We start from the raw sequence: 27,830 nt of genomic DNA, 5'->3' as shown, positions 1-27,830 counted from the left end.
GTTCAATGATCGGAGAAGAAAGAAAAGCAACGTAAAATGACTAAAATACCCTCATTATTTGGCATATTAATAATTTCCGGTCACATGTGACCAAAATTGATTAAAAAAAAATGTATAGTCAAAGTACGCAATTAACATTTTTGAAAGTCGCGGATAGTAATTAGCACTACTCCAATAGTCAGTGGACCAAAATGACAATTTTCTATTTTTATTACTTTTTTTCTTTAAATTTTTTAGGAGGGATCAAACATGATAATTTTGCCATTCAAGATGATAAGTCACTTATCTTAAATTTGATTATTAATGTCTGAAAATTAAATTGAATAGACTAAGTGTCGCAAGAATTTAAAATTTGTGGAATCAAATGTCAAATATGAAAATATTCACATAGTCGTGAGACAAAAATTGAAAGGAAAAAAAGAAAAGAGAAGAAAAGACGACACGACAAATAAAATGGAAGTGAAGTAGGGAAGAATATCCGAATTTCAAAATGCTGTATATAAACATATAAAATGCAGATTAAAGGTACGAATTTCTCCTTCCTACCGTTTCCGACTTTCTTTCAAACACGACACGACAACGAAAATAAGAGAGAAACTTATGCGAAAAAAAGCCGTCCATGAAATGTCCTCCACGCTTTGCATAATTATATATTCAATTCCCGTCAGCCATCGTTTAGCTATAATGCCCTCCACTTTTCTCCCCTCTTCAGCTTAAATTCTTCTCCTTCTTTCGTCTGCTTCTTCATTCCTTAATAGAAGGTTTTGCAGTTCCTGGCAGCATCGATCCAGTACTCTGGTTTCCAGGATTATCCCAAACAATGGTTCTGATTAAGGAATTGTATCCATATACTTTACTTCCGTGGCTTTTCGTGTATAATCTTTTGGGTTTTATGTGTAACCAATATGCATTTGTTTAAGGTTATTGCAAATATAGAATCAGAGAAAAAGTTAAAAGTTTTTGACTTTGGGTATTTGGGTTATCCATTTCACTTGAAAAGTTCCCATCTTTTCTGCTTTTCTGTTCTTTTGACTTGATACTATTTTTTTTTTCCTTTTCTAGAATCGATTCTTCTTATTGAAAGGAATAAGCTGAGAAAGAAAGGAAAAGAAAAGTAAATACCTTTTTATGTGTGGAGTAGAATAGTGTTTATCTTTTTAAGGTTTGTTTTTTTCGGTTCTCTGATGTTTCCTTGACAACTCTGCCTTCCACGAAGTCGGATTGTCTTGCCTTTGTCATTGGAAGAGGTATTGCAAGCCAGTATTTTTCTGGGGGCCGTTTGGATTTTCATTGTTATGTCGTTTCTTGAAATATTTGTTCTTTTGTTACGAGTTGCAGTATGAGAGAGCCCAGATGTATATAGTTATGAAAATGCTGCAACAGAACACTACAGGGAATGAAGGTGTGGAGATTCTGGAGAACAAATCCTTTGATGATGATGAATATGGTCAGGGGCAGTATACTTCAAAAATTTATAGATTTCACAGGTAACTTTGAGACAGTATATTTCAGTTGAATATTCAATTCAGTGTATCATTGTAGCATTTAATGTGGTTGATTCATAGTTAATTTTGGTTTTACAGCACGCTTGGTTCTCGGAATATGCCTGAAATGGAATAATATTATTGGAATATGTCTATTATGTTGTTTGCTTCACGGAATAGGCCTGAAATGGAATAAGATTTCAGGAATAGGCATATTCCGTTGTTGTTTGTTAATGATTTTTATTCTTGTACTATTTCCTTGTAAGGGAATAGCTATTATGATCCTTGGTATTAGGCTATCATTGAGTTACCAGGAATAGCCTATATTTGTTAGTTTATAATTTACTCACAAGTTAAATATAAAATTTGTTATGATAGATCAGTTGCATCTCTCATTGGCATCTAGTTTTAAAGCTTAGAGTTTACATTTTCATGTACTTTATGCAGTAAAGTACCTTCTTGGTTAACTGCATTTGCACCAGCAAATGCCCTGGCGACACAAGAAGAAGCGTGGAATGCATATCCAATGTGTAAAACAGGTTCATGTTTTTACTCGAGAATTCTTCAAAAAATATGATGTTCAGCTAGTTTAGTGTCTACGTTTCATTCTTTACTCTTACTAATGAGCTTTTGGTTGCCTAAAATTCACTGCTGCATATGAGACAGTTATGAAGTGTCCATTCTTCTCAAAGTTGAGTCTAACTATTGAAACTATTCATAAAGCTGACAATGGGCATTCTGAAAATGTGAGTATGAATAATCAATAATATAGCTTCATGCAATAAGGTATGATATCCCTTTTGTTTGATTTTGTAGAATCAGCTAACAAAAAAAGTTGATGATAATTCAGGTGCATGGCCTGAGCAAAGAACAGCTTGCAGCCAGAGAGGTGGAAACCATTGATATTGCCTCTGCTGCAAGTGATTATTGGAGTTTCATAGTTGGAAGATGCAATGTTGATTTCTCCAAGTTCCGGTCTGCAAGAACTGGACGAGGCCCTCTGTTGGAGGGGTGGAAGGTCAGTATACCTTTTGCTCTAATACCAAATTAAATGATATGCTCGGTCTCACTGTGTTTATTGCCATTTACAGGACAATTGTTCTCCAGTTATGACTGCTTACAAGTTGGTCACAGTAAACGTTCCGTACTGGGGATTTGGACGCAAACTTGAAAAAACTTTAATGGCGGTATCTATTTCTCTATACTAAATGTGTAGTCCAGCTATCAGTTTAGCCTTTTAAATAAGATAGGCAAGACCTTCAAAAAATAATTTCTCTTTAATTTGGTTTAGGCTGAAAGGGCGCTTTTCCTGGAAAGCCATCGAAACTGTTTTGCTTGGATTGATGAATGGATTGGGTTGACATTGGAGGTGATGCAGGAGCTAGAACAACAAAGCGATTGCTCTTTAAACAAGGTAAAGATGATCGATTAGAGGGTTGTTGTGTTTAGTTGAGTCATTGCTCATAAATGAAGACTGATATGATACCACCGGATCATGAACAGAAACTAGGAACGCATTGTTCAGTGGACAACAATCGGACGGCGGGGCAAGAAGAATCTCCAGATGGTGAGAGAGCATTAGCCTGAGATCACCGTTCAAATCCCTGGCTTGACGATCAGCACCACATATTATTGTGGAAGTCGTATTCAATTGCATGTACACTGACTAAATATTACCATAAATTGTAATATTACCATATGAAGGCTTGTACAATGTCCTTAAAGAATATACATCCTACAACAATCCAAATCAAGTTAGTCAAATTGTTGACTTAATAATCACAAAATTATAAGTTTAACCTTTAGCGGGAGTACTCTATTGACCTTCTTTGTTTGAGCTAAGTATGAATAACCTAAACTAGTTTATCTCATTTTGATAATTTACTATTTATGGTAATATTTAGTCAGTGTACATACTCTCGAGTAGTGGTAACAAATTTTCATTATCACTCAACAAAACAAAAGAAATGATATATACTCTTGATAACTAGAGTCGTCAAAACGGGTTTTGCTTGCCCCACCCTCTATATATATCGATGAGTCAGGGGTGAGTTTCGATTTTGTAGGCCTGCTCTTCTCAACCCAAGTCTAGGCGGACCAGCCACAACCCTATATGGTTAAATCTCAATCATTAATCTAGTCCAAATCACCGGTCTATAATCAAGAAAAATTTAAAAAATGTGGTAACATTATGATAATTTTGTGTAAGTAAATTCGGATGATCTTTGTCTCCGAGTGCATATTTTTCCTTCTTCAATGCGTGTGGCTTTTTTATATAGTAAGGTATAATATAATATAATATTTATATTTAATAATTATTATATATTACATATCATAGCTAATATGTTTTTATATTTATAATTTTACCCCAATATATATATATATATATATATATATAACATTATAACTCTAAAATGCCTAAATCCTAATCTGTAATCCCCAACCCCAATCCCCAAATCCCAGAATCGCGACTGCGAGGCGACGGGCTGCGGCAAGGCGGCGTCCGACCGGCGAGGAGGCAGTAACCGACGACGAGGGCGAGGTTAGTGGTTCTTACTCTTATACTCTTCTAATGTAGCCGTGTAAACTGTAGACTGTGGCTGCCGTGTGGACTGTACGCAGACTGTGGAGGCGGTGGCTGGCTGGCTGCTGCTGCGGCATGTGGCGGTGGCGGCTGCTGCTGCTGCCCATGAAGTCGGAAGGTGTAGTTTTGTGTAACTGTGTATCAGTGTATGTATATAGCTGTAGACAGTAGAGTGTAGTTTTAATTTCTGTGTAACTATGTATCAGTGTATGTATATTGCTGTAGAGGATGAAGTGTTGAATTGTAGTAATATTGTAGTATTGTAGTTTTGTTGTTATTGTATTATGTTTAAATTGTAGTTATTTTGTATTATGTTTAAATTGTTGTTATTGATGGATTTGTAATGGACTTAGCTATTATGTTTTGTTGTTGTTAAACTTGTGTTGATTTTTGTATTATGGACTTGTGGTTATTAAACTTGTATTGTTGCCTTGTTGGATTTTGTATTATGAAGTTCTAGTTATTAAACTTGTGTTGTTGGATATTGTATTATGAACTTATGGTTTTGTAATATGATATATGGATTTGTGGTAATATACTTATGTAGTGCTTGTTATGTATTACTGTATTAGGTTTAGCCGTTTAGGCATATTTTTTACAACATATATGCTTTAAAAGGCTTTAACATGTAGGCCTTAAATAGGTAGGCTCAAAGCCTATTTAGGACCTACTTTGAAGCCTTTTTAATGGCCAACATATTAAATAGCCTTTTAAAAAGGCTTCAGGCCCGGCCAGACCAACTGTAGACTCAAGCTTGAGCCTAAAAAAAGCCTACATACAGGCTCAGGGTTTAGATTTCCATAGCAGGCTCAGGCCTAATTTTTCAAAGCCCGCCTCGGCTCGGCTTATTTCCACCCCTACTTAGCGGGCCTGTTGTCTATATATATGTATGCATCGTGTGCATCAGTAGTTTAAAATTTGAAGGCACGTAACTTTTTAAGTTTTTCCTTTTTTGAGAAATTGAAGAACTATTTGCAATCATATTTGTGAAAGAATATTTGAAGTCTTGTTAAATTCCAAAATTTGCATTAATCGACATAAAAGTTTGGACTATGAAGATTCAATTCTTGTGAGCAGGTTAGAACATCCTGAATTTGGAAAGCTTGAGTCTTTTCTCTGTGAAAAATATAATGGCGCCTCCGAGGTGGAAAGGAAAGGGAGCAGAAGCTAAAGCACTTGCAGACCCCATGTCCAGCATAGTATCACAGCTTCAGTCTTCTTTAGTCAAATCCAATTCTTTAGGGTTACTCTCAGGTTCAAGTGTACTTCTTGAAGCTGATGAAGAACAAACTGACCTTCTCAACCGGGCTTGTTTTGGTAAGCCTGTTATATCAGCTCAGAAGAATAACCAGTGGTTTCAGTTCAGTTTGGAGGAAGCATTTTACTTGTGGTATTCATTAAAATGCATCAATGTTTTGGATGAGAATAAGAGTGAATTGAGTGTTGAACAGTTGTGGAAGTACATGATATCCAAGAGGGAAAACTTTCCTAGTTTATGCAAAGCATATTCTCATCTCCGATCAAAGAATTGGGTGGTTAGGTCAGGGTCTCAGTATGGCGTGGACTTTGTAGCTTATCGCCATCATCCTGCTCTGGTGCACTCAGAATATGCTGTGCTTGTTTTATCCTCAGAAGGAGGCAATGGAAATGATCGTTTGAGGGTCTGGTCTGACTATCATTGCACTCTTCGGCTCTGTGGCAGTGTCGCCAAGACATTGCTGGTTCTTCATGTGGAGAAACATAATCTCGATTCAGAATCACCATCAAGCTTAGATAGTTACATCATCGAAGAGAGAACCATTACTAGATGGAGTCCAGAACAGTGCCGCGAGGATAAAGTGGTTAGTACTTAATTACCAAGAACTTGTTTTCTTTCCATTGTTGTAAAATTAATGTAGTCTGATAATTTCTGTGAACTATCCATTACCTATTTGAAATTCTCTGTCGTAATATGATACACATTGGTTTAATTTTTCTGGGACTCTTTGATTTGAATATTTGCAAGTCTTTTTGATATTGAAGTTAGCTAAAGCTGTAGAGTAAATATGTATCTAGTTTCTTTCATTATCAAGAATGAAGTCCTGAGGTTATGGGGTCTGGTGTTGTACTTCACCTGTGTAACTTTTAGAAAGACTCTTCTTGCAAAAAGAAAGATTCCTGAAAACTCGTCCATTTTATATGAAAGTAAAGCACAAGGATATTTAGTATATATAAAAAGAAAAAGAAACACGCACACCAATGACACCATACAAGATTTAGTGATTTGTAGTTGGTATGGTCAAGAGAAAAGGCATATCAACAAATAACTTTCTAAGAAGCCTAAGGTGATCAAGCCATAAAAGCTGCATTTTTTAACTTTGCCGTCTTGTTTTCAGTCTCCTAAAAATGTATCCTGCTAGGTTGTGCCTTCTCCATCCTGGTTTCACCATAAGGTTCGTCATTGTCCATACGTTTGTTGTGCCTGAATGCTGCACAGGCTACCACGTACATGATCACTAGGAAGATTAATATGACGATATTGATCACAGAAACCTTCCTCCAGCTCTTTTTCAGGCTGGCTAGTACACCCGCTTTGCAAGAGTCACAGTTGTAGCAGAGTTGCTCTTGGTCATTGCTCCATCTAGCGCAATCTGGGTCAGCTCCAACGAGTCCCGTTCCAGGGGTCCAGTATGTCTCATTCCCATAAATATAGCCACATGCTGTGGGGGGCTTGCAGCATCCAGACTACACACACAACAAGTTAAGGGCCTTGTAAGTAAAATTCTATATTAGTTTTTGCTTCTATATTCACCCATTTTGCAATCTGGAAAAAGTAAATGTGAGTTGCGACAGATATTTTTATTTGCTCCCATAAATTTGAAAATATCTATACAGATCATTGGGAAGCTAATATAGTAATATCTAAGCAATTATATAACATGATTTGCATCTTCTGTCAATAAGTGGGGACCCCAATGTATGGCTATATTAGGATTTGTCCTGTCTTTTCACAACCCATTGTAGACATTCATATCATCACCAAACTAGTAAAAGGTTTTCTTCTATTCCTGAAACCAGGATGAATCTATTTGAACGAAAAGCAAGACTCTAATGGAAAAACCCTTTTCTCCCAAACCAATTAGACCTACCTGATTATCTGTCTTAGCTTTTACTGTGTATAAGTCCGTGTCTTGCCTGAAAACCGGTATACTAATGATATAGAATCGAGCAATACTAGGGTACAATGATGTAAGAAAAACCCGAACTAGAGTTCTAAAACCTTGAAGGAACGAACCATTACAAGAAAACCTTACCTAACCAGAATATGTTACCACTCAGACACTGACAGCTTACCAATAACTGTGACAATAATGTTTTCAGAACTGAATAATTAATGTTCATACATGGTCAATATTCAAAGGGACCCATCTGCCGAACATTGATGTAATGAAATGAATATAATAGCATGGAGTACATAACAGGATTATTAAAGCTTTATAGTTAGATGAGATCCAATTGTGTCAGAACAAGTAATGCAGCAGTATGGTGAATGTTTGTGGCCATCACTTATCAGAAATCAAGTCTATCTTATATGCATGCATTTCCTTTTTCTATAAGTGACTTTTCTTCTTTTCCTTTTTGCACATCATAAGAGTTGGGCAAGGGAACCGACTCTTGGCTAAAGATTTTTGAAGGGACATAGCCTACAAGTCCAAATATTACAGTTGTGTTTGCTAGCTACAAGTCCAAAATTTACAGCAAGTGTCATTTTTTTTGGTGACAAGGAAATCGTCCTCACTACCCGAAGGTGTGCACGGGGTAATCTCATCTTGTAACTCTAGTCTACAAAAGGATCACAATGAGGTAAACTAGTTCAAATTGCTCATAGCTGATCTGCTCAAACCAAGAAGGCTAAGAGGCTGCTCCCAATGAGCGTCAAACTTGAATCCTTGTAGTTACTAAGTCATCAGCCCGACTAACTTGGTTGGGGTTGCCTCACAAAAAAATATCATTTTGGTAGAAGGAAGGGCAGGAAACAAGAAGAACAAAAAAAGAATCTTGATAGTTTGAAGAAAGAAAAATTTTGTGAGGTCAAAACCAAAAGCTACCAATAAATTGACAGGAAGTTATATTTCAACAAAGATTAAAGCAAAGAAACCAGAGTAAGTAATGAAAAGCTAAGCCAAAGGCCCAAAACAAAGAGTAAAAATATCCTTTTGAGTTGTCAAAGGTAAAAAAAAAATATTGCTTTATGAAACTAGTATCTACTTTAAAGATCACGACACAGGCTAACATCATTTGCAGCATTAAGTGACATTTACATAGTTGGTGACATGTCCCCTTATTAGGTAAAGATCAAAAGGATGACCTGATGACCATGACAATTTTTTTAAATTCATTTTTCAATTTTTCTCTAGTCTTCATAGCCTGGAGAATGTTCCTAAAGATAGGAATATCATTGAATCATTCACTTCCAACACAAAAAGGAAGATATCCATAATCATGGTAGAAAGATCAAAGTTGCAAACTTTATCACTATTTTTTGGTTAAAATTATTTCCAATAAAAGATTATATTCTTTTCTCTTTTTTTTTTTTAATTTTTAAAGCAAGACTTTCTTGTGAAGGAAAGGCCCACTCCAACCCATACCACATCAAGCGTAATCAATAATTTATTACTAATCATCGATGGTTAAGCCGCAAAAACAGATCTACTGCACACTACCCACATTTCCTAATCATATTTCAGGTTTTTGTCCAAATAACAATCATATCACAACATAGAAACCATCAAACTTCGTCCTTTTCAAGATTAATATGAATACACTACAAAACTTGGCCACAGCAATCAAAACTTTCTTGCCCAATACCCCACAACCTAGTCTGAAGGATGCTGAATGTGTAAATCACGGTGATTCAAGAAAATTAAAAATTAAAATTTTCTTGTAAAAATTAAAATTTTCTTGTCTATGCTCCCACAACCCGGTCTAACAGGATACTGAATATGTAAATCACGGTGATAAAAAGTAGAAATGAAAAAACTGAAAAAAAGGAAGGGGGGGGGGGGTGTCATACCTCAATAGGACTGAGCTTTCTGAGGTTAAACATATCAGCAGTCTCAGGGATTCCATTAACAGACCTTCCCATCTTCCCACAAACATGAGAATCCCTAACACAAGAACTGATCTTTGACCAATAGCTCTGAGTTGTGACCCTCTCCTCCAGCCACCCAGTATAGTCCTGGAGGTAATACTCGGAATATGCCCGGTTCAAAACGGGTCGACCCGAGCCCTTATCAGTGACAGCATAAGCAAAGATGATGAAGCCAATAAGAATAGCAATGATGAAGAACATGGCCCACAGGTAAAGGTACATGAGAAAAGTGTTTCTGTAACAAGCCCCAGCAAAACCGGCTAGAGAAACCACCATGATTGCCACCCCAATGATTATGAGCGGCCATTGAAGAAACTTCATGCAATCTGTGCTGTTGGCTCTGCTGCTCAGCCATATCCCTCCCCCCAGAATAGGGATTGATGCCAGGAATGTCAAGAAGTTCATCAGACCTATCAAATGGTTGCTGCTTCTCATGGCTCCTCTTGTCTAATCTCCAGAATCTGTTCTTAATTTTTTTTTTTCTGGGTTTTCTGCAAATCTCCAGAATTTGATGGGTGTGAACTGTGAAGGCAGAGAAAGTGGAAGCTTTGCTTCAAGCTATGGAGAGGTGTGTGTTGAAGCCATTGACTCTCTCAGAGTTTAAATATAGGCGGAATTCATGGGAATAGGAATTAAATAAAGTTTTGTTTGCAAATTAAGTTAATAAACTATGACCATATATTATACACTACAGTCTTTATTTATTTATAATGGATCTCTAACACTGCATTATGCTTACTTCCCAGTGGGTCACTCATCCATATAAGTAAGCTTAATCATAGAGTTTTGCTATCTGGATTCTGGTTGCCATATCTTACACTTAGGATATGACAACGAGATAGTCAGAATTATGTGGTTAAGCGTGCTTGACTTACAACGGTCACCGGATGGGTATGAGATCCAACAATTTATTTATTTTTAGTTTTGTTAAATACTCTACCCTTGTTAATAAATTATAGTGTACGGTAAGTATTATAGTTTAGGAAAATAAAATTAAACATATATGGAGAGGAAAAGGAAATATAAATTACTGCATATAATTATGCATTTAAAAATTAATGAATCGAGAAATGAGAATGAAAATTGGAAGAAATAATTGAGCAAGAAAACTGAAAAAAAATGAATAATATATAATTGAAGTGAATGTAACCATAAAGATCAGTAATTATACAATTGTCTTAAAATAAAATACGAAAAGTTTTTAAAAAGGATATACACTTTTTAATGGCATCAATATCATATGATATTATATTTTTTTTTCATGTGATATATATGTATAAGATTAATAATATTAATAATGCATCATGATAAGACAACCGGCGCAAAATAAATAAATTTTGAAATTTTTTTTTTGTTTATTATAAAATATGTTTACCTGAGTAAAAGTGGTTTGTATTCCTAAGCGTCTTCTAAATAGAGTCTGATTATTGAAAGTCGACTAAATTAGTTTCACATTGCAAAGTATGGATATGAATGTAGTATGGGAAAAAAAAGTATCTTATTAGGGTAACATTTTTAATTAGATAATTTTATAAAATAGAATTTTGAAGAGTGTTTTGTTTATGGTGGTGTAAAACTTGAATTTATTTCAATCATCATATAAGAGTGTTCCCATTGAAGAGTTTTTACTCAATTTTGAGATAAACATGTTAATTTGGATGATAGATGAAGAGGCGAGAGAAAAAACTCAACTGCTATATTTAAGTTGGATTTTTTTTTTTTAATAATAACAAACTAAGCGCACACATAATGCCCGACGAATACGTGTAAGGTGAGTCAGAGTGGTCACTAATTAGTGATCATTCTAAATTTGCCTCTAGAAAATTAGTTTAGTGGATGGAAATTTTCATTTAAAACTTATTTCTAGCAACATGGTGAATGTTTGATTCTCCACAAACATACAAACATTGAAGGTTTGGGTTGCTTGTGTGTAAAAATATACACTTTAATGTTAAGTTTTGAAATTAGATTGACTTAATTTACCTCCTATTATGCTCTAATCAATGATGTGGTATTTGAATATTGGGATTCTACAGACTTTGATGGTGACCCAGCCTGCATTTGATTGAGTGAAGCTTTATAGTATTGACATTGGAGAAAGACTTGGAGGCCAAGCAGTTTCGAAAATGAGGTGGTACTTTCTCTTTGGACCATCCATCCATCGTTTTTTCATTTTTGTCCCTGTTTTACGAAAATGACAAATTTGTCGGTAAATTTATTTCCTAGTTATTAATATTTCCACTTTGGTCTCAGTTCACATAAAATGATAAAAATGATAACTTTAGCCTATTATTATTATTATTATTATTATTATTATTATTATTATTATTATTAAATTTTCTTGTGTAAGATCGAGCATACAATTGCATTAGCAATCTTACATTATACAAATCTTGATATGCCTTAACTAATAGTCTTTTTTAAAAATATATTGTGTGTATATTTCTCAATTTTATTCCATATATCCTCTTTTTGTTTTATACTTTTTTTAATAGATTATTATTATTTTTAATTAATCCGTTTATATTTTTTTTCTCTTCCTTTCTTTCCTGGTTGAGTACTCTTAGGTGTTTTTCATTTCTTTATTTTAATTTTAACTTCTTTTAACATGGCGTATGCCGATTGACTAGAAAAAGAGTGGGTCAAAGTTTAATTTTTCTATTTTTTCCTCAACAAAAGCTATGCTATATAAAAATATACCAAATATTTCTAATAATGCATGTCTAATCCAATCTCGTTGCGATATATAATGTAGTTTATGATGATTACGTTAATATAGAGTAAAAAATTAAAGAGCCAATATAATTAATTAACATAAAATCATGACTTTAGAATAAAATGTTACTATATCTAATTCAGAAAATGAATTTTAAAAAATGAAAACTAAAGAATTTTACCATTTTATTCTCTTTTCAATGCTCACAGCCATAAAAACTAATTAATTATATTAAAATTTGTAAAAATGAAATAGAAGTTACAAAACTTCCTAATGCAACTTTTAAAGATAAAATCCAATTCTTATTTATTTAATAAATAATTAAAAAATGAAAATGAAATGGGAATGATTGATGAATAGGGAAGGTAAATTATGAGATATGTCAAACAATTTTTTTAAAATTATTTTAAATTAATTAATCATTGTGTTCGGAGATAAAATAATACTCCAATTAATGTTTATCGTGATTTTAGAGGGTGTTCGCAGACAATAATGGCGGTCGGTGGTCCAGTCTTGGACTCCTTGGAAAATTGGCAACCGACTAATAATCCATTCCCAACTTACCTGTTTTTAACGTATGCGACCTTTTTTCAATGGATTTATATTTTTATTTTTAAAAATTATTTTCAATACTTAGGAATGCACAAAAAGTTATTTTAATTTACGAGAAAACTTGAATTTATATGAGTGTGCATTTTTAGTGAATATGGTTTTATGATTTTAGTCGATAAATTATCATAATGAGATAAATTAATACATAGTATAATTTACTCATAGTTGACTGATTCAAACTATTGAAGTCAATATGTACACCAAAAGTTACACTAAGCATATCCAATTATCCTCACAATTAATTGTCAAAAGAGGTTTCGGCGTCAAATATAAGATAAAAATACAAATGCCTATTTGTAAAATTTTTTATTTTTTGGTGGCGCCGATGACCATTATGAAAATTTCACATATTTTTATATGTGCATAATGTGAGAACTTCAATTTCTCTATCTAACAATTTCCATATAGCAAACAATAATATAATGTGTAAGTACAAGTCCAAACCATTCTATTATTGTCCTCCATTGGTGACTATCACTTGCAAATCACTATGGACAAGAATCCATTTCAAACCTTTAGCTTAATAGAGATGTAATTTGTGATAAATAAGTAAATAACCCATAAGATCATGCAACACACCACCTAATCTATACCATAGACCATTGAAAATTTGATGTACATGTTCATTTTTAAATACTAAATATTCATTTTTAGTATATTATAATCTCATTGTTAATATACTAATTAAAAATAAACTTTTAATATACTAAAAATAATATTTATTCCTGATCTTACCTTATAATGTGGACCATGTACCATAATATAATTTGGCCACACCCCAATTGGGTTTCCCCCCAAGAGCCCAACATATGGAGATCCATTTTGGGCTTTTAATATTTATTGGTCCAAATGCATATGAATTGGAACTCACCTTACCATTTTACGCCAACTTTCAACCTTTTCATGCTGGGGTAAGTTGGGGCGGTTAAATGTGCCTCCAAAGTGGCAAAACTTTCCGTGGAGAGTCTTGATAAACATCTACCCCACTACATTGCATCTATCATTGAAAATGGTGGAGCTAGAGCTGCCATATCCTTTCCTCTCTAAAGGTTGAATCCCCAACGGCCCAACCCCAAGAACCCGACTTAACAAAACATCTGAGATGATGTAAATCGTGGTGTCCCTAAGGGAGCCCCTTGCTCGACAAAGCCAAGCATTTAGGAGGACACTGAACACAGAGGCGGGCTCCCCAAATCATGGTGAGGCATCCCACACTGTGGTTGGTGAGACTCGATCCCAGGTATTTCCTCCTAAACTTCACCCCTATGACCAATTGAGCTGCGCATGCGAACATAGCTAGCCTATCCTATTTGTATGGAAGGCATCGAAACCTTGTCTCATGTCTTTGGTAGTTGCACGTTATTAAATTTAAGGGTAATAATGTAAAAATTTAGCTCTTTACATTTCACTGATGATGAATCTAATGTATTAAGTTTATTGATCCAATTTGTCAATCTCAACAAGAAGCCATTTATACATTATTACTATTAAATTTAATGTTTACTAAATAAATGTTTAATTGAATGACCAAATTTGAAACAAAATCAATAATAAATAGACTGTTTATAGTCAATTTGAAAGTCGATAATGAAAATTAGTAAAAGATAATACTTAAGGGACCATCTCTGGTCCAATTAAGAGTTGATAAAAATTGACAAATATCAATATTCAATAGATCTTTCCTATAATTATATTCATATACTTTATTTGGTTATTGAATTACTATTATCGGGATTCGAACCTAATTTATGACCATCCATTTAGAATGCTAATCAGATGCCATTACATTATATGGTAGTTGACACATATACTATACTGTAAAAGAGTCAATAGTATTAAAAAAAAAAGTAATATCACTCTTCAATTATGATATACAATCATTTATGACTATAGAGGTAAGCAAGAAATTTTAGTAAGCTCCACAAGAGTTAAACATATATGCGACGATTTGTAAGAATAAAAGAGTGACATTATTAAGATATTACTAGATTTTTTGACAATTTGTATAATACGGAGTATAACATTTCTTCTTGAATACGATGGTTTTTTGTTAATCACCTCGTTGAATATGATGGTTTTTTGTTAATCACCTAGTTAAAACCGTCATAAAGCTATGCCCTGCATGACTGATCCCAAATTAAGCTCAACTTTCACACTATTGAATCCTTTCTCTTTCACAATTCCGATTCTTCCATCAGCATTTTGAGCAGTTAGCTATGTTATGTAATCGTCAATTAGGTGTTTTTAACATTTGAAAAGCTAATTAATCACGAGATTATGTTAGTTAATCACTGGCTGGTTGTTTTGACGTCGTCGCACTACCACCGCGCCCAATTGTCGTCGCAAATTTTGCAATTTTCTCCGCAAAGCCCGCGCCCACACTGTCGTCAATTGCAGGCAACTACGTATCTGATTAGCAGTAAGTCAATGGCCTCGACATTCGACAACTGTACTGTGCTATTTTCAAGCTTTAACTTGAATGATGGATGTCCATTTCTTATTTTAATGCTGGTAAATTGTTAGAATTTTGTTCACGTTCCCTGAAATTCAAAGCAAAATGCAATTATAAATTGTTATTATTACTGAGTATTATTAGTATTATTGTTATTTGTTTATTAGTGTTATTGTTATTATTCTGTTCTTCGCCCTACAATGATTGCATTGTTTTGAACTTTTTTGGACGTAGGATGATTGCCTGTAATTCCCCCACTTTTAGCTTCTTTACAACAATACAACAGTGTTATGTCTGCGTTTGAGTTGATATCTAGCTTTCTCTTTCTGCAGGGTTCAGGGCCTTGCTGTAAAACCCACAAGTTAAAAACCGAATCTTCAAAAGTCCCTTTAACACTTTTCAGGGGTTAGGTATCCACATAAAGGCATGTATATGCATATAATAGTCTTTTGCCGGATTTGAATATATGTTTAAGCTCTCTCTTTCTTACTCCATCTCACACACATTATTTATATGCTGTGTGGTTGGACATTCTTCTTAGTTGTTTTGGATACTTGCTTCTTCTTTTCTTTGATTTTGAAAATTTGAAGAATGAAACTCTCCAAAGAAAAAAATGGTTGTATCCCAGAAAAGAAAATGCAGTAGAGATCCGTTTATTCAGGCTAAAATGGAGGATTATTTTGGGTGGCAAGAACTTCAAAGGGCAACCAATTTATTCATTGGCCCACTTTGTCTTGTCACCTAATCAGCTTTAATTGGTAAATTGTAAAAACTTGGGGATACTCGTGAAAGCAATAATAGCACTATAGCAGATATCATAATGTCTACACTATTAAGTTGTGGTGCCATAATATCTGCACTGTTGTAGGATTTGTGGGACAGGGGGCAATTGTGCAGTAATAAGGTCTTCTATAATCTGATACCCACCTAGCTGCCAAGAAGATACAAGTAAATGAAATATGCAGACTCCAAAAGCAAGGTAAATTCATTAGCTCTTCACAAACTTTTCTCCTATAGACAGTGAAAGAGAATATTGCAATGTGGAACGATCTTAGTTAATATTTGAGCTCAACTCATATGGAGTTAATGTCACTGTTGTTGCAACGCAAACATCTCACTTTTAGAGAATAGATTCTTCGCTTTCTCAAAAACTGCTTGTGAGTGACATTAATGTAGGTTATTTTGTTGACTGCAATCTCTATTTTTAATTTTTTTTTTAATATTTATTTAATCTGTGCTTTCACTGCTTTGATTTTCTTGAGTAGTATGTCTGATAATGTAACTTGTCTGTCAATTGTCCTGATGTTTTTTATGGCTTTGCAACTTATTAGATGCTATATACAGAATGATGGAGATCTGTTTTGTTTCCAGAATGCAGTTTAATATTTTCTTGTTTCTCTCGACTGTTATGAATTGAGGGTCTGTGACTGAATAGAAGCTGTTGCTGTACTAATTTGAATGTGGTCATCCCTACTTGAATACAAGTAGTTATGTTCTTTCCAGCTGACTATGATAGAAACATTCAAAACCTTAACATACTTCTCTATAATGTAGATTTTTTTATATTTTTTTGTTGCTATATTCTATCAATTTGTTATGATGGCAGATGGAAGACACTCTGAGGTTCTTTTTATTTTTTTTAATATATATATAAATTTAACTTGTTAGAGCCTGTGCTATATTATATGGTATCAAACACTGTTTTATGATGAAGCACCAAAAATATTGTCTTTAATTTTCTATACAAGCTTATCTAAGGATAAGGTTGATGCTGCTATTCAATGTCTTGAACATTGTGACTGAAAATGCCTGTGGTGTTAGATAACTATTTCAGGTAGTTCTCTGTTTTGTGATTTTTTTTTCTTCTAAATTATGCTTAGCATGAGAGTTGTATATCATTCTAGCAACCTTGATTAAAATGTTCTTGGCTTTTCTCGAATCCCCGATGATTGCTCAGTTCTTTGGTCATCTCATTTCTAGGTTAGTTTACTCTTTTGTTTACAGACAAAGGTCTTTAGAAGTACCTCGAAAAAGATCACAACCGGCAGTTTCTTCTTCAGAATCTCAAAAGATCTCCCCTCGATCTCTTTCTCATGGAGTAAAGACCTCTCCTCGTGCTGTACCGCAGCTCAAGACAGCTGTGCCTGAATGTAAGTCACCATCTCAATCATATGCAATTAGCAAGCTGAAGGATAGAAGCTCAAAAATCACTGAACAAAGATCACCCCAGAGTTTTGGATCAGAGGTATACATCTATATATGAAGCGTCCATATATTTAGACTTCTAAACTGTGTAACTTATGTGGGCTGATAGTCGAGGGATGCATTGTATTGTACATATTATTCATACTTTTTAGGTAGGACTAACCTTGGATTGCAATCTTCCGCATGCAAAGATGATTCTGAACTCTAAAAAGTTGCGAATTTATCACTGCTTCTTCTATGTTTTTCATTGCGTCAGAATTTTGTCTAATGGAAGCTTTATTTTCTGTTTCATTTCCTCTTCTCAAGGTTACTAAGTTGGAATCTCGGATTTCTGAACCTCAGACAGATCTAAAGAAAGTCAAAGATCAATTAAGTTCTACAGAAGCGGTTAAGATTCAAGCGGAGCAAGATATTGAGTTATTGAAGATGCAGTTTGCGGTCATGTCCTCAATACTGGAAGGCTCCGAGAAACAGTTATTGAAGCAAACCGCTGCTTCTGAGGAAACTTATGCAAGTGAACTTCAGAGCTCCTTTAAGCAGGAGAGTCAGACATTGCAGTCTGAGCTCGGGGTGACTGACTCAACTGCATTGCTTTCTTCCTTATGTGGAATTAAACAGTCGAAGTCCCAGCTTGGACTGAATAGCTCGAAAGAAAACCTAAAGGGTAGTTTTTTGCTCGCAGAGGATATGGAAACCCAACTAAGGGATAACGGTGAGTCAGTAGCTCAAGCCCAACCACGTGTTAATGAAACTCTGCTGCAACTAGAAGCAGCCAAAAAGACTGTTGAGACCCTTAGATCAGATGGTCTCAAAGCCATGAACGTGTATGGTCCTGTGACTTCAGAACTAGACAAGTCAAGGGCACCTGTCAATCTGCTGGAAGAGATTGCTTGCAAACTCCCTGGTACCATTTTTGATTGCCGTAGCCCTCAATCTATGTGTGATCAGAATGAAATTGGACAAAATGAAGAAAATAGGAAAATGCTTGAAGCAGAGATTTCTTCTATGAAATCAGAAATTGAACATTTGAGAGCTGCTCTAGAAGCAGTTGAGATCAGATACAATGAAGAGCAAACTCGAAGCACTTTGGAGATCAGGGGTGTGTATGAGTTGATGGAGCAGATGAAGTCCATTTCAGGTAATAGGGAGACCGTGCTGAAAGAGGAGGTAGACAACTTGAAAGTTGAAATTGAGGGGCTGAAAGCAAATCTGATGGATAAAGAAACTGAATTGCAAGGTATCTGTGATGAGAATGAGACTCTAAGACTGGAAAATATGCAGTCAGGACAAAGGAAATATGCACTAGAACAGGAGCTTCAAAACTCAAAAGTTGATATTGAAAATTTGAAGGCAAATTTGATGCACAAGGAAACAGAACTACAGAAAATCTCAGAAGAAAACAAGATGCTGATGTTGGAAGTCAGGGCAAGAGAACCCAGCAAGGGGAATGTGAACCATGAAGTTGATGCTGAACTAGAGAGAGCCAAGGCAGCAGGGCAAGAAGCTCTCATGAAGCTCGGGTACATGAAAGAAGAAGTTGAGAAGAGTAACAGGCAGGCAGCGAGAGTGGCCGAGCAGTTGGATGTATCACAGGCAATGAATGCTGAACTGGAAGCAGAGTTAAGGAGGCTGAAAATTCACTCTGACCAATGGAGGAAGGCTGCTGAAGCAGCTGCAGCTATTCTTTCAGCTGGGAATGGGAGATTCATGGACAGAACTGTATCAATGGATAGCCAGCATTGGCACAGATCTGGTAAGCTTAGTCCACCTTTTTCAGAAGGCATTGATGAAGATTTTCTGAAGAGGAAAAATGCAAATATGCTTAAGAGAATCGGCATCCTGTGGAAGAAGGCTCCAAAATAGGAGCACAAGGCTGAAGTTTTGGTATTATATTGCACATTTGCACGCACTGTTGCTATCGTGTTCAAGATGTGTACTTAAGATACAATCATATGAATGCTTATGATGAAATAATCTCTGCTGTGTGTTAATAAATGCTCAGGCTTTATCTTCTTAGTTTATTTTCTGTTTCTCTGGGATTAAACAGCTCATATTCATGCTGTTCCAATGCTCAGAAACTTACTGCCTGTGGTATTAAGGATTTGATAGAAATAGATATTTTCATCTCATATGTAAGTGCTGCTTTTGTACTAATCACTACATACATTGTTGTCATATGTATCTAAGTATCTTATTACAACAGAATCAGATTCAATGACATTGCATTCATGCCCATCCTCCACCCCTTTCCCTTGTTACTTCAAATTTTCTAACAAATCACAATGGTAATAGTGATCTGTTAGCCATAGTCATAGATGGAAATCCTATGAATCTTCTTATGCCTAGATTGTTAGCAAACTGTTGAATTCCCCATCCATTTTCTTCTCTTTCTCTTAACTGATTCTTGATCTTCTGAAAAATCCATTGCAGGCATTCCCCTGCTGAAATCAGCACGCAGAGCACGTAGAGAACTGGTCTGGCTGAATCGGGGAACAAAACTGAAGCGGTTGACAGTAATGACAGAAGGGGAAAAAACACCGCAGCTATGCAAACAATATCTTCACAGCTTCGATACAGAGAATGCGAAGAAAACCTCTGGTTGAGTCCATAAATGAAGCAGAAAATTAGCAGAGAACTCACCGCAACTAGCATAGTTCTTGGATGCGTTTGAAATGGATCTGGTTGATCGGTGCCTTGATATTTTAACTGCAGAAAGTTGAGTATCGCTGAGAAAGCGAAACCAAAGAGGGAGAGGAAGGAAGTAGCTACACCGGGTTGGTGTTGCATGGCAATGAAACCACGACGGAGTTGATGGGTGAAGTTTGCCCACCCGAAGCTCGCATGATCATCCATTGCTATCAACAAGTTTACAAGGTAATGGTGGATGAGAAATGTAGCAGAAATGAATGATGTGAGGAGTGAAAGGAGAAAGAGACTGGAGAAGTGGTGGGTGGAATGAAGGTTAAATAGGTGTTACTTAATGGGGTTAATGACCGATAATTCATGTTGGAGAATGGGAGAGAAATGGACAAATGGGGGCAAAAGGTTCAAAGGTTCAGAACACATGTAGAACTGGTGATTAAGGTTCAATTGTTTCATTTTCAAAAGAAATATGAATATATGGCCTGCGTATCTGCCCTTAGCTTGACTTAGTTTTAACTTCAGGCTATTGTTCAAACATGATGCAATTTGAAAGATAAAAAGGGTCAAATGTTCCAGGATATTGTTTTAGTGAATGATAAACTTTACTTAAGACTTGCTTTTAGTAGCAAGGTGAGATTTGATTTTGTCACGAATATTGAGATTTTGAATTTGGATTGGATTCCTTGTGTGCAGATCAGAAGTGCACAATGTGGTCTTGAGTCTCAAAGTTATATTGATTTGATTTATCTCTTTATGAGTATGCGTCTAAGGACAATTTCATGGTGTTTATGATATAATCCAATGAAGTTGTGAAACTTGAGTTATCAAAAAAAAAAAAAAAAAGAAGTCAAATAAAATCTTTAACTAAAAAAAAAAAAACTAAAACCTATTGAACCTTTTTGTTAAAAACCCTATTGAACTTTTTAAACAAACAAAAAAGTATAATTAAGTCCAAAAATTTGTTATTAATTGTTTTCTTAGAGAGATCTAAGAGGTCCTAAAATAAAGATAGTCATCGTCTCATAAGTCCAAATCTAAACCCTTCTGTCAAGATAGCCAATACAATCTTTATTGTTATTGCTAACAACCACGGTTGTATAACATGCTAGCTAGATAAACCATTAGGAAGATGACGATGGTTGTCTTTAAAAATTTAAGACAAAATAAAGAGAAAACTTATACACTTAGATTCACACAAGTATGATGACATGTGATAGCCATACCAACAATGACACTTCATTTGGAGATATTCTATGAAAATAATTTTATCTGAAGGTGTCACAAAGAGTCGAATTTAAAACATAGTTATCAAGTCAATTATTCAATTAATTTGATTGGAGTTACCTTAAAAAATATTAAAATTTACAAAAATTATGATTGAATACATCATTTAGATTCAGAATCTGACAAATTTTATAGTGAACATTATGCATACAAATACTGAACATTGATTTATTAAATACGGAGTATCATATTCCTAAATAAAGGAAGTGAGGTGTGTTGCATAAGTTCAACTATGCTCTACAAAATAATGAACCTCATGTACATCATAAATGAGCCTATAATATATATGCACAAATAGTCAACCTTCAATCAGTGTGTATATGCTCAAATAATAAACCCCATGCACACAAACAATGAACTTTACACATATAAATAATGAACTCTCAAGATATTTTCATACTATTTTGTACACGTCCAAATAATGAACATTACGTATAAAAGTTGTGTACCTTATGCATATAAATAATGTATCTTAATTCTTATACATAGGAAATAATATGCGTATAAATGTTAATTATTGTGTGGACCATGATTCACATAGTGCTGTGTGGACCATAACAAAATGTACATTTTTAATATACTAAATGCACATTATTTGTGTACTGAATGTACATTATACAATATAATGTGCATTCAGTATGCAAATAATGTACATCTTTTATACTAAAAATATATTATTTTTATACTGAATATACATTATTTGATAGTATGGTCCCCACAGCTGTGCCGACCATGATTGTCACAATCCAAAGTAGGCTTGTGATAGTAAAGAACTTCCGAAACGTTTTGGGCTCATCCATAAGATCTTAGAGAAAGAGAGTCGGCCCAACACAATGGGATAGTTACATTTTAATTTAAAGACCCGACCCAAAACCCATCTTTAAAACCCCTTCTCTCTAGGGTTTCGGCTGGCAGTGGTCTCTCAGCTCAGCAGCTCTCGTAGCAGTACCGGAACCCTAAACCGTCAGCTGCAGCAGAGCCACCTCGTTCTGTCACCATGGGGTAAACATTCTTCCTTCTGTATTTAATTTACATAAAGAATGAACAAACATGTAATTGCAATCGTTGCATGCTTTGTTAAAGATTTGCGCCTTGCATGATTGATGCTAAAAATTTGTATCTAATTTTTATTATTTCGATATTTGGTCGTTTATTACGAGATTATTTCATATTTTTCGCGTACGGCTATTAAGTTGAGGGAGTGGGGAGTATATAGTGACTTCATAGTATATGGAGACTTGGAGAATGCATATGCCTAGTTTATTGAAGAACCACTGATCTGGGATCTATTGGAATGTATATTAATTTCATAGTCCATCTTGGCAAAGCAGTTGAGCCCTTTGAGTGGCCATGAACAGCTTTGAATGCTAATGGACTCAAATCAAATGTCTCTCATTAAAAGTTCTGAGATCCCAAGCTCAGTGGGGTTGCAGATTAGTGGAGAGGAAACATTTAATTCTATATTTCTTACTCTATTAGCTGATGCAATATTCTGACATTCAAGAAAGTTGAAAAATGAAAAAAAGAAAAGAAAGATGTTAACTGGGGTCTGTGGTGTCTAATTAAGATTTCAAATGACTGGCTTTACAGTGCTATAGCTAGAGTCTATTAACAATATTGCACCATCAGTCTTATTGGTTGTGTCATTTGAATTGCTTGGGAATATGCTTTAAATTCATTATTACATCTTGGCAAAGCAGGGTAGCTACTTAAATGGTAGGAAGTTAGGAACTGCTTTAAATACTAATTGCATATTGTATTGATTTCCTAGCTTTGTAGTCATGGAGTCCTTTAACTCAGGGCCTTTAGTTTAGCAGAACTGGAAAATTAAACTTCAAACATTCTGTCCTTTACTTTCACTGTCTCCAAATGTGAAATTTTGTTGGTGGTGGGGGTGGAGCTGAGAATTTTTTTTTGAAATTTAAACATTTTCAATTTCGTAGTGTTATTGCTACTGATTTGGTTAATTTTTCCTAAGCACTTGAGATAGTTTCATGATCATAGATTTTCAAATTTCAACTGTAATATAGAATAATATTTCTGCATGATATCAATATGATTTTGATTGCAACAAAGTGATTATTTCAGATTTTTAGCAAACCATAGGACAACATTGTTGAACTCCTAAAAACAATTTAGCATTTTATGAGTTGGTAAATGCTTGTCAACCTATTGATGTTGAGTGGCCTCTGATAGTTTTATTAATTCGAATAATTTACTACACTGTGAAGTGCCTCATCATGTTCATTTATTTGGATCAGGTCACCTATTTCCTATTTGACTCTCTTGTTACTTATCATGTGCATATAATGTGCATCGTATAATAACGATTGTGATTTAAAGAGTTTTAAGAGCAGTTGTATTTCTCCTTTGTATAATTTGGGACTCATATTATGCATGATTACAGGAAAACACGTGGAATGGGAGCTGGTCGCAAATTGAAGTCCCACCGTAGAAGGCAACGATGGGCTGACAAGGCTTACAAGAAATCTCATCTTGGTAATGAATGGAAGAAGCCATTTGCTGGATCTTCCCACGCCAAGGGGATTGTTCTTGAGAAGATGTAATTCCAAGTACTCTGTATCTCTGTACTTTTTGTTATTTACGACTCAATTGCCCTAAAACATGTCTTTGGATGAGTTTTACAGTGGTATTGAGGCTAAACAGCCCAACTCTGCTATTAGAAAGTGTGCTCGTGTTCAGCTGATCAAGAACGGAAAGAAGATCGCTGCTTTTGTTCCCAATGATGGTTGTTTGAACTACATTGAGGAAAATGTGAGTATGGTTGATTTTCTACCCGTCGTTAAATTAATGATCCCAAAGTCATTCTTCTAAACTTGGTGTTCTCCTTTTGTAGGACGAAGTCTTGATTGCCGGATTTGGTCGTAAAGGCCATGCTGTGGGAGATATTCCTGGTGTCAGATTCAAGGTTGTCAAGGTGTCTGGCGTATCCCTCCTAGCTCTATTCAAAGAGAAAAAGGAGAAGCCAAGGTCTTGAGATATTAAGTGCTTTAGCATCCCTATTGTAGCCTTATTATTGTGCAAGATACCCATTAGCATCTCTTCCCATGGAAGACTTCTTTATTGTTATTCGATTATAGCTTGTGCCCGAGATAGATCTCCTCAATTTGCACTTTGCAGTAATTACCTACATTATTGATATGTTTATGTTCTTACTTGAGACTTGAGAGTATACTGAAACTGATGTGAGTCTATACTAGGGTTCTGAACTACTATGTTACCTATGAATTTAAAGCTGTCAAAACGGGTTAAGCTTAGGGGACCAATTTGTTCTACCATTGAACAAGGTTGTGACCCGTTGGAGGCGGGTTTTAAATGGGTTGGCCTAGCCTGGTTGTGGGTTTTGGCATGTGATGGTTTCGCTCCCGTTGGTCTGTTTTTTTTCAGTTTTACTAAGCTGTTGGTCCGTTTGGACAGTTTTACAGAGTCATTATTGGTTCGTTTTGATAGTTTTACTCAATTATATATCAATGTTGTGGAGCATGACACTATTATACACGTATGATTAGATATGGATTCATGTATATGATGTAGCCCAAGGGCCAGGTGTCGTTCTTGAAAAAAGACAACATAAATTGGATCATCTTCAATGAAATATGAAGTGACACTGAAAATGAAACAATGAACATTGGAATGTTGACGTAGTTCTACTGGTTGATCGACAGGCAACTAGGACACGACGAGGTCCATGGTGGGAAACCTCACTGAAATGACAAATGAAAAATATCTATATCAAATGCCGACCTTATCGTATACAAACAAAACTCTTATCATGAAATGACTAATTGACTATAACAGTAGAGCGATGATAATAATTCTAAAATAAACTTATTGAATGGTGATCGAATTATTTATGTTGGAATAAACAGTTTAATACAGTGGGTGAATGATTGATTATATTGAAATAGTGCTTCTTGGCTCTTGAGGACGTAAACAAATTAGGCTCTATTAGTAGCTTGCTCATAGATGTGAAATTCATCGTCACAAAGACTTCCACAATCTGGCTCGATAGGATGGTGGAGGGCACTCTTAGTAGCTTGGTAGGCACAAAACTTGTTAAAAGCAAACTGGTCGAATTCAAAGTTTTAGTATTAATTTGACTCGTGCATTCATAAACTCAATTCTAGTATAATTGCATGCCAAGTGATTGCAAGAGGTGCGCATTAACAAATTTTTTTTATAGGAAATTGTTAGGAAATAATCTATGGCTCAAATTCATCAAGACTTTCCACCAATCCACGTTGCATGAATGAGAGCATGGCAGCATGGTGCATTCTTGCACGTTCTCCGAACTACTTGCTGCTTCTTACATTTCCCACATTTCTCTCCTTTTTGCATTGTATAAATAGCTTTAGAATTAGCTTTGTTAAATGCACTCATCAATATCATTAATTCATTCTTCCTTCCTTTTGTTTTTCTGCCCCACGTAGTACATATATATATATATTTTCTTTATTCTCTTTTAAGAGATTAATATATATATATATATTTTCTTTATTCTCTTTTAAGAGATTAATATATATATATATATTTTCTTTATTCTCTTTTAAGAGATTAATATATATATTAAATATTTTCCCATTTTTGCTATTCATATTAATATATATATTAAATATTTTCCCATTTTTGCTATTCATTAGTCATTCCTATTATTTCCCTATTATTCAACTTCTATAATTCTCAATTTTCGATATTCGCTTCCGCATTATTCCGTTATATTCCTAACAAGTGGTATCAAAGCGGTTTAATTGAGGATTATTTTCAAAGATGTCGACTGTTACCAAGTTCGATATCGAGAAGTTCGACGGGAAAATTAGCTTTTCTATCTGGAAGGTTCAGATGGAAGCCGTTCTGACCCAGAACGGTTTGAAGAAAGCGCTAGCTGGGAAGAAGAAGAAACCGGCTACAATGACAGATGAAGACTGGGAAGATTTAGATGACAAGGCACGTTCAACCATTCAGTTGTGCCTGTCTAAATCAGTTCTACGTGAGGTGATAGGTGAGACGACTACGTCAGGTTTGTGGTCCGAGCTGGACTCGCGCTACATGGACAAATCTCTGGCGAACAAGCTGCGCCTGAAGGAGCGGCTGTACACAATCCGTATGACGGAAGGTACTTCAATTCAGTCTCATTTGGATGAATTCAATTCTATTTTATTGGACTTGGAAAATATTGATGTCGTAATTGACGATGAGGATCGTGCTATTTTATTGCTTGTTTCTCTCCCTGAATCATATAAGCATTTCAAAGAAATTATGCTGTATGGTAATTCTCTTGGAGTCCTAACTTTCGACAGTGTTAAGTCGAACCTACTGTCCAAAGAAAAATTTGACTTAGAAACTAAGTCTGGGGACAAAGGTGAAGGCTTGATTGTTAGGGGTCGTTCAGTTGAAACGGAGAGTAGCAATAAAAAATCTAGATCCAAGTCCAAAGGACGTAAGTCCAACAAATCCTGTAAGTACTGCAAGAAGCATGGTCATGATGTGACTGAATGCTTCAAACTGAAGAACAAACAAGAGAGAGAAAAGAAGTCTGCTGAAGCTAGTGTTGTGGAGAGTGATTCAGAAGGCGATGTGATGTTATCTGTTAGCTCCGGTGACAAACGGAGCGACACTGAGTGGATTCTGGACTCTGGTTGTACATTCCATATGTGTCCACACAAAGACTGGTTCATCTCTCTGGAACCAGTTGATGGTGGAGTTGTCTTGATGGGTAATGATGCCCAATGCAAGGTTAGTGGAATTGGAAGTGTTCATATCAAAACTCATGATAACGTTATCAGGACTCTTACCAATGTTCGGTATATTCATGATTTGAAACGCAATCTGATTTCATTGGGCACCTTGGAATCTCTGGGGTGCAAGTACACAGCTGAAGGTGGAGTTTTGAAAGTTATTAAAGGCTCTCTTGTTCTTATGAAAGCTTCTCGTTCTGGAAGCTTGTACGTGTTGCATGGCAGTACAGTGACAGGTTCAGTTGCGGTATCCTCATCGGTGCCTGATGCTGATTTCACTCAACTATGGCATATGCGTCTGGGGCATATGAGTGAGAAAGGCATGCATATCCTGAGCAAGAAAGGCCTCCTCGGTTCAGGTACGGGTAAATTACAATTTTGTGAGCATTGTGTTTTTGGGAAACAAAAGAGGGTTAGTTTCTCTACTGCTACACACCGTACTAAAGATGTATTGGAATATATACATTCTGATTTATGGGGACCGACTAAATTCCAGTCTATGGGAGGCTGTAGATATTTTATGTCTATTATTGATGACTTTTCTCGTAAAGTCTGGGTCTATTTCCTGAAACATAAAAATCAGGCATTTTCTATTTTCAAAAAGTGGAAAATTCTCGTTGAGACTCAGACAGGAAAAAAGGTCAAGAAGCTCAGGACAGACAATGGCTTGGAGTTCTGTGAGAGAGATTTCACTGAGTTCTGTGCAGCACAAGGAATTGCCAGGCACAAGACCTTGCCNTTCTTTATTCTCTTTTAAGAGATTAATATATATATTAAATATTTTCCCATTTTTGCTATTCATTAGTCATTCCTATTATTTCCCTATTATTCAACTTCTATAATTCTCAATTTTCGATATTCGCTTCCGCATTATTCCGTTATATTCCTAACAAGTGGTATCAAAGCGGTTTAATTGAGGATTATTTTCAAAGATGTCGACTGTTACCAAGTTCGATATCGAGA

The 27,830-nt window shown here is 35.3% G+C and overlaps 5 protein-coding genes across 6 annotated transcripts; 4 read left to right on the top strand and 1 right to left on the bottom strand.

Moving 5' to 3' along the window:
* Positions 1 to 568: 568 nt before the first annotated feature.
* LOC116015218 (phosphatidylinositol transfer protein 1-like) lies at positions 569 to 3,289 on the top strand. The gene is made up of 9 exons (XM_031255245.1): positions 569 to 840; positions 1,217 to 1,247; positions 1,339 to 1,487; positions 1,932 to 2,023; positions 2,151 to 2,230; positions 2,335 to 2,502; positions 2,576 to 2,671; positions 2,776 to 2,898; positions 2,988 to 3,289. The coding sequence occupies exons 1-9, from the start codon at positions 821 to 823 to the stop codon at positions 3,069 to 3,071; spliced, it is 843 nt and encodes a 280-aa protein (XP_031111105.1). The 5' UTR covers positions 569 to 820; the 3' UTR covers positions 3,072 to 3,289.
* A 2,242-nt stretch (positions 3,290 to 5,531) lies between these two features.
* On the top strand, positions 5,532 to 6,111 carry LOC116016187 (tRNA-splicing endonuclease subunit Sen2-1-like). Its single transcript, XM_031256351.1, has 2 exons — positions 5,532 to 5,909; positions 6,091 to 6,111. Exons 1-2 carry the CDS (start codon positions 5,532 to 5,534, stop codon positions 6,109 to 6,111), a joined length of 399 nt encoding a protein of 132 aa, XP_031112211.1.
* Positions 6,112 to 6,220: 109 nt separating this feature from the next.
* Positions 6,221 to 9,807, bottom strand: LOC116015217 (tetraspanin-3-like). Its single transcript, XM_031255244.1, has 2 exons — positions 9,122 to 9,807; positions 6,221 to 6,792 (listed from the first exon to the last, which is right to left on the bottom strand). Exons 1-2 carry the CDS (start codon positions 9,632 to 9,634, stop codon positions 6,448 to 6,450), a joined length of 858 nt encoding a protein of 285 aa, XP_031111104.1. The 5' UTR covers positions 9,635 to 9,807; the 3' UTR covers positions 6,221 to 6,447.
* A 4,899-nt stretch (positions 9,808 to 14,706) lies between these two features.
* Positions 14,707 to 19,313, top strand: LOC116015376 (interactor of constitutive active ROPs 3-like). 2 transcript variants are annotated; one of them, XM_031255419.1, is made up of 5 exons: positions 14,707 to 14,946; positions 15,312 to 15,737; positions 15,848 to 15,958; positions 16,984 to 17,224; positions 17,491 to 19,313. In XM_031255419.1, exons 3-5 carry the CDS (start codon positions 15,939 to 15,941, stop codon positions 19,045 to 19,047), a joined length of 1,818 nt encoding a protein of 605 aa, XP_031111279.1. In that variant the 5' UTR covers positions 14,707 to 14,946; positions 15,312 to 15,737; positions 15,848 to 15,938; the 3' UTR covers positions 19,048 to 19,313. The 2 variants fall into 2 exon arrangements, with proteins under 2 accessions (XP_031111279.1, XP_031111278.1); XM_031255418.1 differs by having other exon boundaries at positions 15,312 to 15,958.
* Positions 19,314 to 21,998: 2,685 nt separating this feature from the next.
* Positions 21,999 to 24,481, top strand: LOC116015132 (40S ribosomal protein S23). The gene is made up of 4 exons (XM_031255145.1): positions 21,999 to 22,113; positions 23,519 to 23,674; positions 23,760 to 23,886; positions 23,969 to 24,481. Exons 1-4 carry the CDS (start codon positions 22,109 to 22,111, stop codon positions 24,107 to 24,109), a joined length of 429 nt encoding a protein of 142 aa, XP_031111005.1. The 5' UTR covers positions 21,999 to 22,108; the 3' UTR covers positions 24,110 to 24,481.
* Positions 24,482 to 27,830: the final 3,349 nt, after the last annotated feature.

Source organism: Ipomoea triloba, chromosome 4 (genome assembly GCF_003576645.1).
Source record: "Ipomoea triloba cultivar NCNSP0323 chromosome 4, ASM357664v1".
In the NCBI taxonomy this organism is placed as follows: domain Eukaryota; kingdom Viridiplantae; phylum Streptophyta; class Magnoliopsida; order Solanales; family Convolvulaceae; genus Ipomoea; species Ipomoea triloba.
The sequence above is the reverse complement of the archived record's forward strand: the minus strand, read 5'-3'. Positions and strand labels throughout refer to the sequence as shown.

What these genes read in the sequence shown, in the direction of transcription:
- LOC116016187 (XM_031256351.1), top strand. Translation starts at nt 5,532, where the DNA reads ATGATATCCAAGAGGGAAAACTTTCCTAGTTTATGCAAAGCATATTCT. An exon ending in AGTGCCGCGAGGATAAAGTG is followed by an intron (nt 5,910 to 6,090) that starts GTTAGTACTTAA and finishes TTGATATTGAAG; the next exon opens with TTAGCTAAAGCTGTAGAGTA.
- LOC116015217 (XM_031255244.1), bottom strand. Translation starts at nt 9,634, where the DNA reads ATGAGAAGCAGCAACCATTTGATAGGTCTGATGAACTTCTTGACATTC. An exon ending in GAAAGCTCAGTCCTATTGAG is followed by an intron (nt 6,793 to 9,121) that starts GTATGACACCCC and finishes TTGTGTGTGTAG; the next exon opens with TCTGGATGCTGCAAGCCCCC.
- LOC116015376 (XM_031255419.1), top strand. Translation starts at nt 15,939, where the DNA reads ATGCAGACTCCAAAAGCAAG. An exon ending in ATGCAGACTCCAAAAGCAAG is followed by an intron (nt 15,959 to 16,983) that starts GTAAATTCATTA and finishes TTTTGTTTACAG; the next exon opens with ACAAAGGTCTTTAGAAGTAC. An exon ending in CCCAGAGTTTTGGATCAGAG is followed by an intron (nt 17,225 to 17,490) that starts GTATACATCTAT and finishes CCTCTTCTCAAG; the next exon opens with GTTACTAAGTTGGAATCTCG.
- LOC116015132 (XM_031255145.1), top strand. An exon ending in GGGATTGTTCTTGAGAAGAT is followed by an intron (nt 23,675 to 23,759) that starts GTAATTCCAAGT and finishes TGAGTTTTACAG; the next exon opens with TGGTATTGAGGCTAAACAGC. An exon ending in TGAACTACATTGAGGAAAAT is followed by an intron (nt 23,887 to 23,968) that starts GTGAGTATGGTT and finishes CTCCTTTTGTAG; the next exon opens with GACGAAGTCTTGATTGCCGG.
- LOC116015218 (XM_031255245.1), top strand. Translation starts at nt 821, where the DNA reads ATGGTTCTGATTAAGGAATT. An exon ending in ATGGTTCTGATTAAGGAATT is followed by an intron (nt 841 to 1,216) that starts GTATCCATATAC and finishes CCTTCCACGAAG; the next exon opens with TCGGATTGTCTTGCCTTTGT. An exon ending in ATATCCAATGTGTAAAACAG is followed by an intron (nt 2,024 to 2,150) that starts GTTCATGTTTTT and finishes CATATGAGACAG; the next exon opens with TTATGAAGTGTCCATTCTTC.